Source organism: Bombus huntii, chromosome 8 (genome assembly GCF_024542735.1).
Source record: "Bombus huntii isolate Logan2020A chromosome 8, iyBomHunt1.1, whole genome shotgun sequence".
NCBI lineage: Eukaryota > Metazoa > Arthropoda > Insecta > Hymenoptera > Apidae > Bombus > Bombus huntii.
In genome coordinates, this window is record NC_066245.1 from 10,441,486 (window position 1) to 10,456,226 (window position 14,741).

General features: G+C 34.5%; 1 protein-coding gene and 1 pseudogene across 6 annotated transcripts; one reads left to right on the forward strand and one right to left on the reverse strand.

The window, feature by feature from the left end:
* The first annotated feature begins 39 nt into the window (after positions 1-39).
* On the forward strand, positions 40-2,550 carry LOC126868444 (piggyBac transposable element-derived protein 4-like; annotated as a pseudogene).
* LOC126868443 (MAP kinase-activated protein kinase 2) lies at positions 2,443-14,547 on the reverse strand. 6 transcript variants are annotated; one of them, XR_007690607.1, is made up of 11 exons: positions 13,995-14,545; positions 13,204-13,481; positions 11,382-11,670; positions 5,661-5,800; positions 5,520-5,584; positions 5,322-5,429; positions 5,118-5,216; positions 4,945-5,020; positions 4,653-4,863; positions 4,279-4,574; positions 2,443-4,208 (listed from the first exon to the last, which is right to left on the reverse strand). XR_007690607.1 is itself a non-coding variant. In XM_050623886.1 (10 exons), exons 2-10 carry the CDS (start codon positions 13,236-13,238, stop codon positions 4,335-4,337), a joined length of 1,263 nt encoding a protein of 420 aa, XP_050479843.1. In that variant the 5' UTR covers positions 13,239-13,481; positions 13,995-14,545; the 3' UTR covers positions 2,443-4,334. The 6 variants fall into 6 exon arrangements, 5 of the variants coding, with proteins under 5 accessions (XP_050479843.1, XP_050479845.1, XP_050479846.1 ...); XM_050623886.1 differs by having other exon boundaries at positions 2,443-4,574; XM_050623888.1 differs by lacking the exon at positions 5,322-5,429 and having other exon boundaries at positions 2,443-4,574; positions 13,995-14,547.
* Positions 14,548-14,741: the final 194 nt, after the last annotated feature.

The following is a 14,741-nucleotide window of genomic DNA, read 5'->3' on the forward strand; positions in this document are numbered from 1 at the left end:
AAAAATATAATATAAAAAGAAAAATATAAATGCATTGATTATACATTGAGCAAATCTAATTAGTATAGGCATTGTAAGACAAAGTTTGATATATTGTCTAAAAATTAGTTTAAATCCTTATATCTATTTTAAAGATAGAGATGAAAGAAATAATATTAGTGATTTTAATATTCTTGGTACTGTATATTTCTTTTATTTCTCTGTAACTACAGTTTAACGAATTTTTATAATAATTCTATTATTAAATTAGTAATTAAAATACAGAGTACAATTGAATAATTAACCTCTTCGGTACGCGCGTCGACTATAGTCGACAGTCGCCGAATGTATTCCCACGATTGACTTTCAGCTAAAGTCAGTAATCACTAAAAGCATACATATATACAGCCTACTGTCAACTTTAGTTAATTATTGTACAAATTCTCGGTTTAGATAAGTACCTATTACAGTTGGGCGGAATATGAGCGCTACATAATATAACTACTTGTCGTTATTGCTTGCAAGTTTAATCGTTCAGACTTTATTTCAAATTGTAAATAATTTGTAGACAATGTATACAATGTATTCTGATTCATCAAGCGAAAACGACATCGTTCCCTGCCTCAACAGTGGAAATGTCGAACGGGCAGGAGTTTTTACTTCGTCTGATTCAGAAGCAGAAATAACCAAAGAAAAGAGCCGTAGTTCAAATATAAAGTGGTTGCATGCGAATTTAAAACCTCAAATACATACGTTCGACGATAGAAATTCTGGAACTATAACAGAGAATATTACCTATTCATCTCAAATCATAGATTATTTCCGAATATTTTTTTCCGAGGATTTGATGACACATATAACGAACACAACGAACAATTTTTATCGATGTACAGTCGAACAATTGGACAACATTCCTCCCTCACTGAAAAAGTGGCATGACACTACGATAAACGAATTATATCGTTTCATTGCTTTGACGCTGACAATGTCGCGCTTAAAAAAATTATCATTCAATGAATATTGGAGTACCAATGAAATTATTAGAACAGATGTCTTTGGTAAACATATGGCACGAGATAGATATGTCGCATTACAAAAGGTGCTTCATTTTAGCGACAAAAGATCAGAGACGTCTAAAAACCTACTAATCAAAATTCGTGAACCTTACAACAAACTGCGCGAAACATTCAAAAAATCATTTTGTCCCTTCAAGAACTTATGTATTGATGAGAGTCATATGCTTTACAAAAAACGATTGTCATTTAAACGATACAAACCTGAAAGGAGTAGACTTGGAATAAAAACGTTTGTATTGTGCGATTGTAAGACAGGATATGTTTTAGATTTTATCGTTTATACCGGCGCTATTTCTGACGTTGATACATTTTCTGAAAAATTCGGTAGATCAGGCAACATTGTGGTAAACTTGCTACAACAGTATTTAGGAAAGGGTCATCAATTGTTTGTCGATAATTGGTTCTCAAGCCCCGCACTATTCAACTTTTTGCACGATTGTACTACAAACTCATGCGGAACAGTAAAAAAACAACGCGAAGGTATGCCGAAAATGGGAGAAGAATTAAAAAGTGGAGAATTAAGTTTTCGGTCATCGGGTAATTTGCTTGCACTAAAATGGCAGAGCAAACACGAAGTTTGGATGTTATCCACGAGTCATTCAGCGGAATATCGAAACACTAGAAAGATAAATTATCGTACAGGTGAAGTTTTACAGAAGCCTACGTGTATATTAGATTACAGTAAATCAATGGAAATTATTAGTGAAACTAACCGTATAATAAACACGGTTGAATGCACAAAGAATACCTTACAGTGGCACAAAAGATTATTCTTTCATTTATTGGATCTTTCGGTGTGGAATTCGTATTGTTTATATAAATTCAAGACCAAAAAGGTTCTATCAATGTCCGAATTTCATTTAGCATTAATTACGGAACTTTTACAATCGTATCCCCGATCAGTGGGGACAGTGTCTCCTCTTAGATCCGAAAGCCTTTTACGTCTTACAGAAAGACATTTTCCAACTTTGCATAAGAGTGATAAAGCTAATAGAAAAAACCCAATGCGTAGATGTGTCGTATGTGCCAAACTTGATAAAAGACGTTGTTCAAGATATTGTTGTAAACAATGTAATGTAGGCTTATGTATAGTTCCGTGTTTCGAAATGTATCATACACAACATTATTTTTAAATTTAATTTTTTACTTGTTCATATTTATTTATATATTTATCACAGTTATATCAATAATACAATTTTTTACCTTGTTATTGAACTTTCAAAATTATTCCTTTTATTTATCGAAAGCAAATTATACACGTCGATAATACTTCATTATAAAACACGTGTTATATGAAGGTATCTCGCGCTACGCTTACTCGTAGCAATAAAGTGACACTTATACAGTGGACAAAGGCTGTACCAAACAGAGATTTACTGACATTGCATTAATTAAAGATACTTTTTACATTTATTGTCAAGTTTTATAAATGCAGTGCAAATCAATATACTTGAATCCATTACAAAAATATTTCGATACTATAGTCCAACTCAAAGCACGCATACTTATTTTCGTTTTCTAATAATGTTAATCTATAAAATCGTAAACAACACTTGTACTATTTCGGTATTATCAAGTACAATAATGCAACAGTCGTTTATATGATATTTGAAATTAAACGTATTATTAAAACTGTAGTGTAGAATCGTCCTTTCTTTAAGTTTGCGTCAGTTTTCGTATACAACTAGTTGACCTTCAGTTTGATTATTTTTAATGAGGTTTAGAAGCTGAACCATTACATAATGTTTATTTTGAAGAAGTCTTGTTTCCACGATTCTAAAATAATCTATTATTTAATAATAAGTATATTACTAAATATAGTACTTAGTTTAGAATTCTATTATTCTGAAAACAATTCAATGATATAGAACTGTGAAAACAATTAAGGCCTAATTTTCTCGTTATTTATCAGTCACAAGATCTATTTTCATCTATTAAACATTTCTAATACTTATCATGGAGAGCTGCTGGTAATATGAATAATCATAGTTTCAACTACAAGTATCTTATTAAAAATACTTCGTACATATAATATTTACATTCATAACATAGACGTCGCCTCAGAAGAAACAATGATACATTCATGAGATTTCATCACCTCTCACCTTACACGTTACTGGATCTGTACCTAACTGAAATATTTAATTATGCTAATTAAACATTAAGCTAAAAATTGATCTGATGTTGGTTAAGGCGTTTCTTTAGTCTAAATTTCAATTTTTATTTTACAATACATCTAAAAAAATATAATTACTACATTTATATCGTAATGTGTACATCTTTGTTCCTAAGTTCCATCTTTTACTATAGATTTTATTTATTTAAAAAATTAGGAAATTGTAGTATTGTTTTAATACCTACGAAATAATTAGAGCAACGTATGTTAGCACCTTGCAACGATTATAAGGATTCTTACACGTATTCAGCCTCAGTCAAAATATCACTTAAAAGTACATTACACATGTTTGCATTATTTTTTAATTAAACGTTATTTTCATAGTTTGAATGAATTGTAACTGTACACAGATAACAACTGAAAAAACGTACTAATACAAATTGGCATGATGTATTTTTGTCTTATACGTCAATCACGATAAATAATAGTAGTTTAATAATTTAAAGAAACACTATACACATAAAAATTTCCAAGCATTATAATTTATGATTTAAGACTTAAATTTTAAGTAAATCAATCAAAAGCTGCTAATTAGGTGGCGTATTCTTTTATATTAGATAACAGACCTTCATTATGAAGTCCAACATTCCATTTAAAATTGAAAAATATTTTTTATATTTCTTTTCAATATGAATTTATTATATATGCAGTTACCGATGACAAAACGTTTTCCTTATGAACGTTTCATCAATAAATATAAATTGTAATATACATTATTTAGTCATATCAGATTGATTTTTAATCCTTGGTACTTTTTTCTGTATTATTAAATCTTTTAAGTCGCGAAAAATGCACCATAACTGGTAAAATATCCTTTGATTATTACGTCAACTGTGCTCCTGTCATTCAAATTTGGCAATTACGATCGATAGCATTTTAAAAATATTTAAGATGTCGTAAATTGTCGTAATTGCATGGTCAAATACAACTTTATGCGCCTAATATCTCGACGTAGGCAGGATTTTTTCAAGACTATTCTGCAGGAATTTTTTATATTTTACATTATGTAACTGTCAAAAAACAATTCTCATGGTCATTACACTATACCTTATACATCTTCGTAAAAAGACACGCCAGTGTTGACTGGCTCTTATTGCGTCTCCCTAGGATGCTGGCGTAGGATTAGCAGTCGGTGGTACAGCGTTTTTTTGTTTCGCTCGTCTACGTTTGTTTAATAACGCGTTATTTGTGTGATCTAATTGTTTCAAATTGGCCGTATCGTAGTCTACGCGCATGGTAGCTAATGACCGTGTCATTTCTTCTTGAACTTCTGGCCAAAGTTCTTCGCCTTCTCGGAGTACGCGACCAGTATGTAAAGGCGTGGGGGGTACTTCCGTGTATTGCTATATATAAAACAGACAATGATCTATATTTGCGACCGTACAACGCATGAATTGACAATAATGAAACAGAATTCTTACAGCAATCCATTTGTTGCGCATAACCTCGTCGATTTGAAGTCTTTGAGCTGGATCTGTACACAACATACCCTTGATGAGATTCTTTGCCTCTGTGCTTACATTAGACCATTCAGGGGCTGGAAAGTCATATTGGCCTAACCGAATTCTTTTTTTCATCCCTGGTGAAATAGCTAAACCATGATTACTGTAGAAAGGTGGGAAACCGCACAATCTAAAATATTATAAAATATTGATATGTTTCAGAATCTATATATAAATTTAAAATATTTATTCGTAAATAATAGTTACATACAGTATATACATTATAACTCCGAGTGACCAAATATCACAGCTTTTGTCATATTTCTCTGGTCCCAAAACTTCAGGAGCTATATAAACCAGAAAAAATATCTGCTTTGTTATTTCCATATGCTTACGCAATTAAGTTGGTTAAAAATAAAATTAGAATTTTGAAAAACAACTTACCAACATAGTATGGCGTATAACACGGGGTTTGTAGCGTATCTTTCATATGGGTCTCTTTCGCAAAACCGAAATCAGTAAGTTTCAATATTCCGGTACTATCTAAAAACGAAATACATAATCGATGTATAAGTTCAATTCGGTACGATTCAACGTATGTTAAACATTTCTATGATTCATTCAGCTTTAATATACTTATTTACATACCAGGCTTAGAGTACAAAAGATTTTCCGGCTTAAGGTCTCTGTGTGCAATATTCATATCATGCAGGTGCTTTACAGCAACACAAATTTCATACATTATTTGTGCAGCTTCTATACAAAAATTACATAAGATAATCAGAAAATGTTTCTTATATTTACATTAAATACATCATCAAAATATAATACGTTAACTTAGTTTACCTCTCTCTGTGAAAGCACCATCTTGCCTATCTTGTATTCTCTCAAACAGTTCTCCTCCTTCCATACTAAAAGTCGATGAAACTTATTATTTAATATCGTTTATACGATAAAATCATTTAGTCCAAATATTTACAAGCTTACCATTCCATAATGACTAATAAACATTTATTTCCACTATATGTATTTTCATATACATCTTTGACTTGCACTATGTGCCTGCAGTTCGATGCTCTCCAATGCAATTCAACTTCCCTTCGTGCTTTTACACAATCGTACAGTACCTATAAGCACAAAATTGAACAAAAAAATCAATATTAAATTCAACAATTCCAAAATATAGCAATTGCATACAATACAGCTTATAAAAATTTCGAGGCTATAGGAGATTTACACGAAACCTTGAATAAATGAAGTGACGTAATCTGTTAAGATAAAAATGAATAGACATTAGAAGTGATAATATAGTGACTGGCAGTATCGTATAGCATTGTACAATATTTAATAGGTAAAAGAATACGCAATGGAACGCGTATGAATTTTATACACGCGTATGATACTCGTATATTCGCTTTAAAAACCGCTGGTGAACGACCTAAAAACAGCTGACTCCATCGTTAAATCGATAAAACTTATTGCATTATGTAGTGGTTCGCGACCTAACATTCTTGAGTTAATGTACGATAGTCCGCATCGATGAGTACAACGTAGTTTTAAAGTACCGTAATATTCTAATTTACTAACAATGGTTTTAATTTATACTGTCGAATTAAAACATATTACGTGTATGTATATGTATTACATATAATTTATTTGAAATTTAAACGTCTTCCATCTTCCAACCGATAAAAAACACCTTATGTTTGTGAATACGTAAAATAATAAAAAATATTAGTATTGGAAACATGTCGTATGTATAACCAGCTCGTAACGTTCAGCTCAAAGAATTACTTGGCAGAGTAAACAAAAGTTTTATCTAACGCTACAAAGTCGCTATTGGCACAGTACAAATGTCCTTTATTTAAGTAACATCGATCAAGACCCATGTTAAACTCGAATTCTTCACTAGCATAATACTTCATTTCGTTTCCACTTAGTTTGTTTCTTCCTTTCGCTTTCGTATATTTTATAATATAGAGCGAGCGTTATTCTTAATTAAAATATTGTCATTTCGCGTTCAATAGCTATAGAATATTTATAAACTCAAAGATTGCAATATCTGTGGCGTGTAATTTTATGCATCAGTTCGTAAAAATACAGGTCGTGAAAAATATGGCGCTGATATAAAGTTGCGAGATAAAAGAAGGGCGGAAAAAGTGTCTCACGGTTGAGTAGTATTTTTAGAGCATCGAATACATTGGGCGTTCTAAAAATGTTCAAATACAATTAAAACCTGCGGAACGCGCTTGAAAAGGTCGAAACCGGTTTCGACTTGAAGTTGCTGTATTGATGGTGATAATGAAATAGACAACTCTCACGTATAAATGAAACCTCTGCGAAAAACTCGTTACATAAGAAGAAGAACATACGTTGTTCATTTGCACATAAAACTTGCCTTACGTTAAGCGAGACCGTAACAAAGAATCGCTCAGATTCTTACGTTTTCCAATTTACAGAACGTCGAATTCAGATTCAAATTTTTGTGCTTAAAGTACGAAAAATCGACTGTTTCCTAGGCGAGTGGATTTCTCCGATATTGCTGAACAGCGTATAATCGTCAAGGCGCTTCGATTTGCAGGATTTTCCACGATTGTTATGCTCCCCTTGTAAATGAAAATACATTGGTTACGTGCTCACGAGCATTCGACCGTTTTGTATTATTCCGCGGTAATGTGATTAGCGTTAGCACAAAGTGACATGTCCATTGTTACGACGGCTAACAGACGCATAACTGAACTCGTAGGATTATTATTAATAGGCTCTGCGATCAGATTATGCTCAGCAGCCTACACCAGCGTATTTTACGCAGAAAAAGAAACGCGCAATACAGCTGATCGTTTGTTCTTCTTTTTCCCCCCTTTTCTCACCTTAATTATACAAATTACATAACGTTTTTATGTAATCAATATCATAAATAACGTAATAAACGTATAAAACGTTTCGACACTTTCATCAAGCTTACGCGTAAAGGAGAAAAGAATCTTTTTATAAAAAGAAATCGCAACGATATTTTCGTCACTGATTTCCTGTTATTGAGATTCTACTGACGGATCGCAGAAATACAGAAACCGTTCGTTCGTACAAGAACGAAGGAATAAAAATTCAAGTATTCTCGGAATGCTACAGTCAAGGCAAAGAGATGTGAAACAATGGTGACAACGGTCCGACCGATCGTATCCGAGGCAAGAAGCGATCGATCAACGAAATCAAATTCGTAACAGGAACACGCTTGCTTGCGACATCGGCTCCTGCCATCATTCGCAAATATTGATTTTTTTTTTTTTTTTTTTTTTTTTGTAGCTACGCGAAGATACGCGTGGAAATATGATTCTCTGACTTTCTCCTCGGGTATGCCTCAAGGTGCTGTTTCTTGTATTACCAGAATCTATACATTGGTATCAGCTTACACCGTATAGCGACCACCACACGTCCTACAAAAATCATTATTTCAATGACACGCATAAAAACATTTCGCATTAATAAAATCGTATCATGGATCCATATCGATGACAATTATAATTATCGCGTGGCAAAGGCGTCGAATCGATTTAACATTGAATCGGAAGTATTCGAAGGTTAATATAAAGAGATAATTAAGAGCGCGCGACTTAGAATTATCGCCATTACCGTTGGATCTGTTCGTGGTCATGCCGCGTAATTTAAACCGTTTTGCCGATTTATACGACTCGTTTTCAATCATTCGGTCCCGATAATTCGACGTGATTAATTATCCTTAAATTCCGCTCTGCTTGCTAACCATTAATTCGAAACGAATCGCTATATACAAATTAAATTCTTTTTTTTTCTTTGCTGAATTTTTTCTTCCTCTCTTCTTTCGGTTTTTCTTTTTTTCCTTTCGTTAAGATATCGTCTGTATCGAAAATCGATAGGGAATTGAGTAATATCTGTGACAGATACGATCGTGATGACCTACACACCTTTACGCGTTGCTACGAAACTACCATGTTACGTAGAAAAAAGGAAAATATCTGTCGATAGTTGGTTTATGACAAGAAATGTATTTTAATCTTTCGATGTTGGATTAGTCGACGGGTCGATACCTTTGATAGCATTGATCATTTTTATACAAGCAAACACGAGATCATCGATGCTACATACATAAGTATTAATAATGAAATATTACTGTCGAAACTTATCAAGCTGTTCTTGTCTATACAGTCACAATTATACGGCATATACGGGGTGGTTGGTAACCGGTGGTACGAGCGGAAAGGGGTGATTCTACGCGAAAAAAGAAGTCGAAAACATGGAATAAAAATTTGTCGTTCGAGGCTTTGTTTTCGAGAAAATCGACTTTGAATATTCGCTCGGTACGCGTGCACTTTATCGCCTCTCGTTATAACGAATCGCACTGTAGATCGTCCCGATTGACGTTATTTTTTTAATTCTTTAAATTTTTAAACTTTTATTCTATATTTTCGACTTCTTTTTTCGCGTAGAATCACCCCCTTTCCGCTTGTATCACCACCAGTAGTTACCAACCACCCTGTATATCAGATGTTTGCATATCCCAATTGCGTGTTTACTTTCTAGTTTAGAGAGAAAGAAACTATAGTATTATTAGAAAAGAGCGTACTAAATCGATAAAAGGAAAATAAATACAGAAAGTAGACAATAGCATATAAATATATTATACCTTGATATGTTAAAGCGTGACGGGAGATACGTCATTGACTATATATGGTACATATACGTATATATTATAATTTCTAACTGATTGATGTATTCAAAGTGTGATCTACGAAAAGATATCGAAGCCTATCTTTTTTTTTCAAATTTAATTCTTTAAAATATCGCTAATATCGAGAAAAATCTATCAAGGAACAGCTCCTAAATTAGCAAGGCGTATGTCGCGCGTGTGGCATCGTATGATTCACGTAATCGGTCGTTGACATTCTATGTATGTACGTACGTACGCCTTTAATCGATGCTTTTTTTCAAAACCTATTTTAAATTATTTTTCAATTTTAAAAACTGATAAAACTATTTTTAACGGTTACACGCACGTTGGTGTTAAAATATTTAATAAGTCGCGACAAAGTTACCACGACTCCGAACTCGTTATTACCTTCGCCGGTACTTTTATCATAGACACGCGGCGATTGATTCCATGATTCATATAATATTTACGATCGCGATGACATTTCACATTTGGCGTTTGTTCAGTTGCCCCTGGAATTCTGCGCGGGAACGACGGCGCGAGAAGTTGCAAGAACAACAAACCGACCGCGAAAAGGCGAAAACACAAGGATCCCCGAAATTTTTCCAAGGCGATACAGAGAAAATAAGAGAGACGAACAGACTTCGAACGATACACCGCATGGTCGGAATCGTCGAATGGGAAATCACCGAGTATAAATAGAAGATGACTCGCGGTCTGGACTCGCTTGGACACCGTCAGTCGATGATCATACTTTAGCACCGCTAAGTGGGTATCGATACAGCAGTACTTGGTTAACTGGCCACGATCCGGAACCTTATCTGGCCAGTTATCGAGGTGGCTATATTTCTAGGAAATTTCAAACATTTGTTTTCCCTGCCGAGTGCGAGTGAGATACAAGTACACGATACCTTTGTTTATTTTAGAAACATAATGTCAGAGGTACATTCGCGAAAACGGTATGAAGAATTGGCGGGGATAACGATAGCCAGCTAAAGAAGTGAAACGGCGAACAATTAACGCGACATTACCGTACATCTCTGACAGATCCTATATATGCGTAAAAATGTACACGCATCGAATAATGTATCCGGTACATCCTTGGAGCATCGTTCCGCATGTTCCAAAAATAACTAAGGCCAGATGTGTCATATTACACTTATACGTATGAAACATATATTGCTTTTATATCTACTGATAACAATCGAAACGTTCGTAAACCCTGTTACGTTTATCTCGGTCGGTATAATCGAGTAGCAATATGAAAAATAATATGTCTGACGTTTTCAACCTACACGTGTCGTCATACATGCCGCTTTTGTAATTACATGCCTGTACACAACGTTTTATTGCTCGTGCGTGAAATTTTAATCGAGTCTCCCAGCTCCCGGGTAGTTTCGCACAGTAAAATAGAATATAAAGAAACCAAAGGATACGATCAGCTTTGCTTGCACCGTAATACGCATATAGCGCCATTTCCGTGAACAAAGGAAGAACTAAATAACCCGATTATTTCGGTGTTTCGAAGCTTTCGTATTTGCCCATTTCGTATTCATGTTCCATTAAAATTAAGTCCATTAACGCAAAATTAGCCCTCCGGGTGCAAGCTACTTTTTACTAACACAGCGTAGAGCACCTAAGATCGTGTTTCTAACGTGTTCGAGGCTTTGAAAAATTTAGAAAAATTTATGGCTACTTTTAACGCCTCTACTACGATATCCTGATAGGCGTCAAGATGAAACATTAAACAATTTGTTGTTAAAAACTCAAAGTTTAGACAAAATTATTTGACGACTGAAGAATCGTTGAGAGGCTAAAATCGCATGTCTCGCGTTTCATGCGGAGGGTTAAATCCACTTTCTCGTATACGTATATACAAAAGACAAACGCATATGTAATTTTTCACGGGATAGCTAACGCAGACTGATTAAAAAAAAAAACGACCGATTCGACGGAATAACCAACGAAGACTAATTAAAAAGAATGACCGATTCCACGGAAGAAACCATTGATCGTTATCTCACCTTGAGCGCATATTTTTCCCTGGTATTTTTGTCATAACACTGAACAACTTTTCCGTTTATTCCAAGACCAAGCACGTGATTACTGATTTCATAGTCATCGGTGATCGGTGTGACTTTTGGTAAACGGATGTCGCATCTTGTGACCGTGTGTTCCATGGTTTTCCGTTTGGTTTCCACGGTCGAAACCTCTTTCTCCTTCGTCGACACCTCGATCTCTATTTCCGCTGCTCGTTTCCGTTTTCCTTTCTTATTCTCCTCGTTCTCCTCGCCGACGGGCCTCTTGCACTTTCTAAAATGGTAATCGATCGTCAATCACGTTCTCATCCCATGGGGGAGAAGAGACTCGACTCTTAGTTTTCTTCTTTTTCTACGTGTGTACTACGTGTGCATATATGTATGTGTATATATATATATATAAAACAAAAAAAAAAAAAAATAACGCAAATGTACCGACACCATAAATATTCGAAGAAAATTGAGACACTTCATGAGAAATGCGAAGAAGTACGACGATTTGACTGGCACCGTTGATAAGAAAAACCTTAGAACGATAGCATATTTCGTGCTGACACTTGTGAGCGCGCCACGCGAATGACAGTACTGACAGTAGTATAGCTAAAAAAAAAAATTATTTGCCAACGAAAAGCTATTTTATCACTCGCATCGGCGCCTGTTTTATCTTTGAGAGTTACCAACGGAACGCGATTTATATCCGTTTGAAAGTAAATCGTATTTCCTGTTATTCGCCGCGAGACTCGAACGAAGAAGTTACTCATTACAGATTTCAAGTATTTCTTATTACCTTAAACTGATAAGTCCATTATCGTCTGATTAATCGCGACGTGGTACGCCAAGCAGTTACTCGCATGTTGTTATCAAATTGACATTGCGATAGAAAATATCAATGTTTGATTATGTATGTGTAATTTATATAATTTACATCTTTACGTAATTGCTAAATCTTGAAATTTCTAAAAGTTATTAAACCAATTATAGGAAATAAAATTGGCAAAAAGGCTACGCTTAAATGTATCACGCATGGTAATTAGTTAATTGATCGAATTAATTTACTTTGCGACTTACAGGAAATATTTTGGCAAACTGTATAATTCGTTTGTGTGATCACACTGTAAGTACACATGCACGATACAGCGCGATATACTTACTGAAATACGCGCACACCTTTATGTATTACACAACTATGTTCGATCGATTGCAGTAAAATTATACTACATAGCTCAACGCACGTGAATGGAACATTTTCAAATTATCAAGACTATCCCAATCGGGTGCGTCGATTATGCGTTGCTTTAATGATGATCGATACACGCAATAAAACAGAAACAGAAATGATCGATCGATAGATCAAAGAAACAAAAAACAAAGGACAAAAACGTCGTAAAACAGGGTTAAAAAATCAGTCGCAAGTTTTAATCAGCACGAGATTAAGTAATAATATGCAATTGTTATGATTGCAACGAACAAAAATCTACAAAGAACGACGAGGAATAGTGTTTATCGTCGTGTTATTCAAAAGGACGAGTTGACGTTATCGTATTTAAATCAATCTGATATATTGATTTCGAGGAAATAAAATATAATACGTTCTACAGATGTTTATGCATGTATGGGAAATTTAAAAGCGGAAATTATATAAAACGCGCGTAATATGCAAAACCGCACGAGATACCCAAAGTGAATTATATGTTATATTATGTAATGGATAATATAAGTGTTTATTTAAGTTTCATTCTTTTTAATTAATAATTTATGAAAGTATGAATATGCATGAACATCTGCAGTCTAATAATATGACAGAGACCTCCAGAATGTCCACTTGGCTGCCGATTTCGGCATTTGTGTAGCTTTTTTTAACGTTTCGAAATCTTTCTAATCGAATCGTTGAACGAAGATAGAAAGCATCGCCTTCCGGGAGGGCCGAAATTCCAAAGAATTCTCAGAGGTAACACAGTCAGGTAGCGGTGAGTTATGGATTAACTGTGTGAGCTCCGCGTCGTCGAATAAAATAAGAATGTGTCTCTAATCGTAACTCAAAACTCGATATCCAAAGAATAATCGCACAGAGAGGGAAGAGGCCAGCTGAAAACCGAAGATAAAAAAACTAATATAACTCATCCTCAATAATGAAACTGGTGATTGACGATGGAAAGAAGCGTGCAAAAAAGCAATTATCAGAAAGCAAGTTTTTACATGTGCGTATGTACATATGTGTAGGGGGATTACACGGGATGCAGTGTGTCTATCTCAACACTTCTAATGAGATGAATCGCATTTCTGTTACGCAAGTTACACAGCCAAAAGATTCGTGAATTTGGCAATATAAACACAATGGGAGGAACAGAACACAAAGTGACTTGTCGAAGATCTATTTGCATAAACGTATATCCACCGCCAAATTCGCCATCTATACCTTATCAAGATTCACTGAGTGATTTACTTAAAATAGCGGTAGCGTATGACGTATGCAAACAAAATAAAATGCATTAGAGATAAGGCAAACTGAAAATCAGGGGAAAAAACAAAAAAAAAAAAAAGAAAAAAAGAACTCTGGCATGATTATAAAAAGATAATTATGCTGGTTGTCTAACGTACTTGGTGACGTCCGCTTCTTCAAAGTTCAATTTCCCGCCATAAAATGATATATTTGAAAGAAAGAATACCACTGTTACAACATTTTATATTTCACACTGTCATGAGAACACTCGATTAGTATTTCTTAAGAATTATTCTTGTCACGATACGTCATAACACTGAATCACAATTCGATACGACGGTATAAAAAATAATGTTCACGAATATTCAGAATGTAACTATGCTTCTATTCGTTTGTTTCACACGAAAAAAAGAAAAAGTTTCTCGGAGGTGTGTCACGCGAATACCAAACGGTCAAAAAGATCAAAATATTTATCTACCTGACCTGTCGTAAAATAGCCGGTTTTAACACGAATATGAAATTATTCGATGATGCCGTTGGAAACCGATTTTTCTCGCTGTGAAAAACCTAATAAGAAGAAAGTTAACCAAACGCAACTTTTTCCATAACCATACTTTCCGTGCATTCGACCGATCACTACTGACTACTGAACTCAAGTCCACTCAACGACTCGGACTTTCATACCAAAAGCCAATTCACAAACACTAGTAGATAAAACGGCTATGGCGGCAAAGCGAAGCGCCCCTACAAGCAATCTTAGGATGTGACTCACTACACAGGGACGACTCTACGTTATAATTTCTTAGGTCCATACGTCAGTATTTTGGGCCCCTTTTATAATTTCTATGAAATTTAGTTTTTAAAAAATCTACTACGTTAAAGTGACGACAGAGTGATTAAATGAA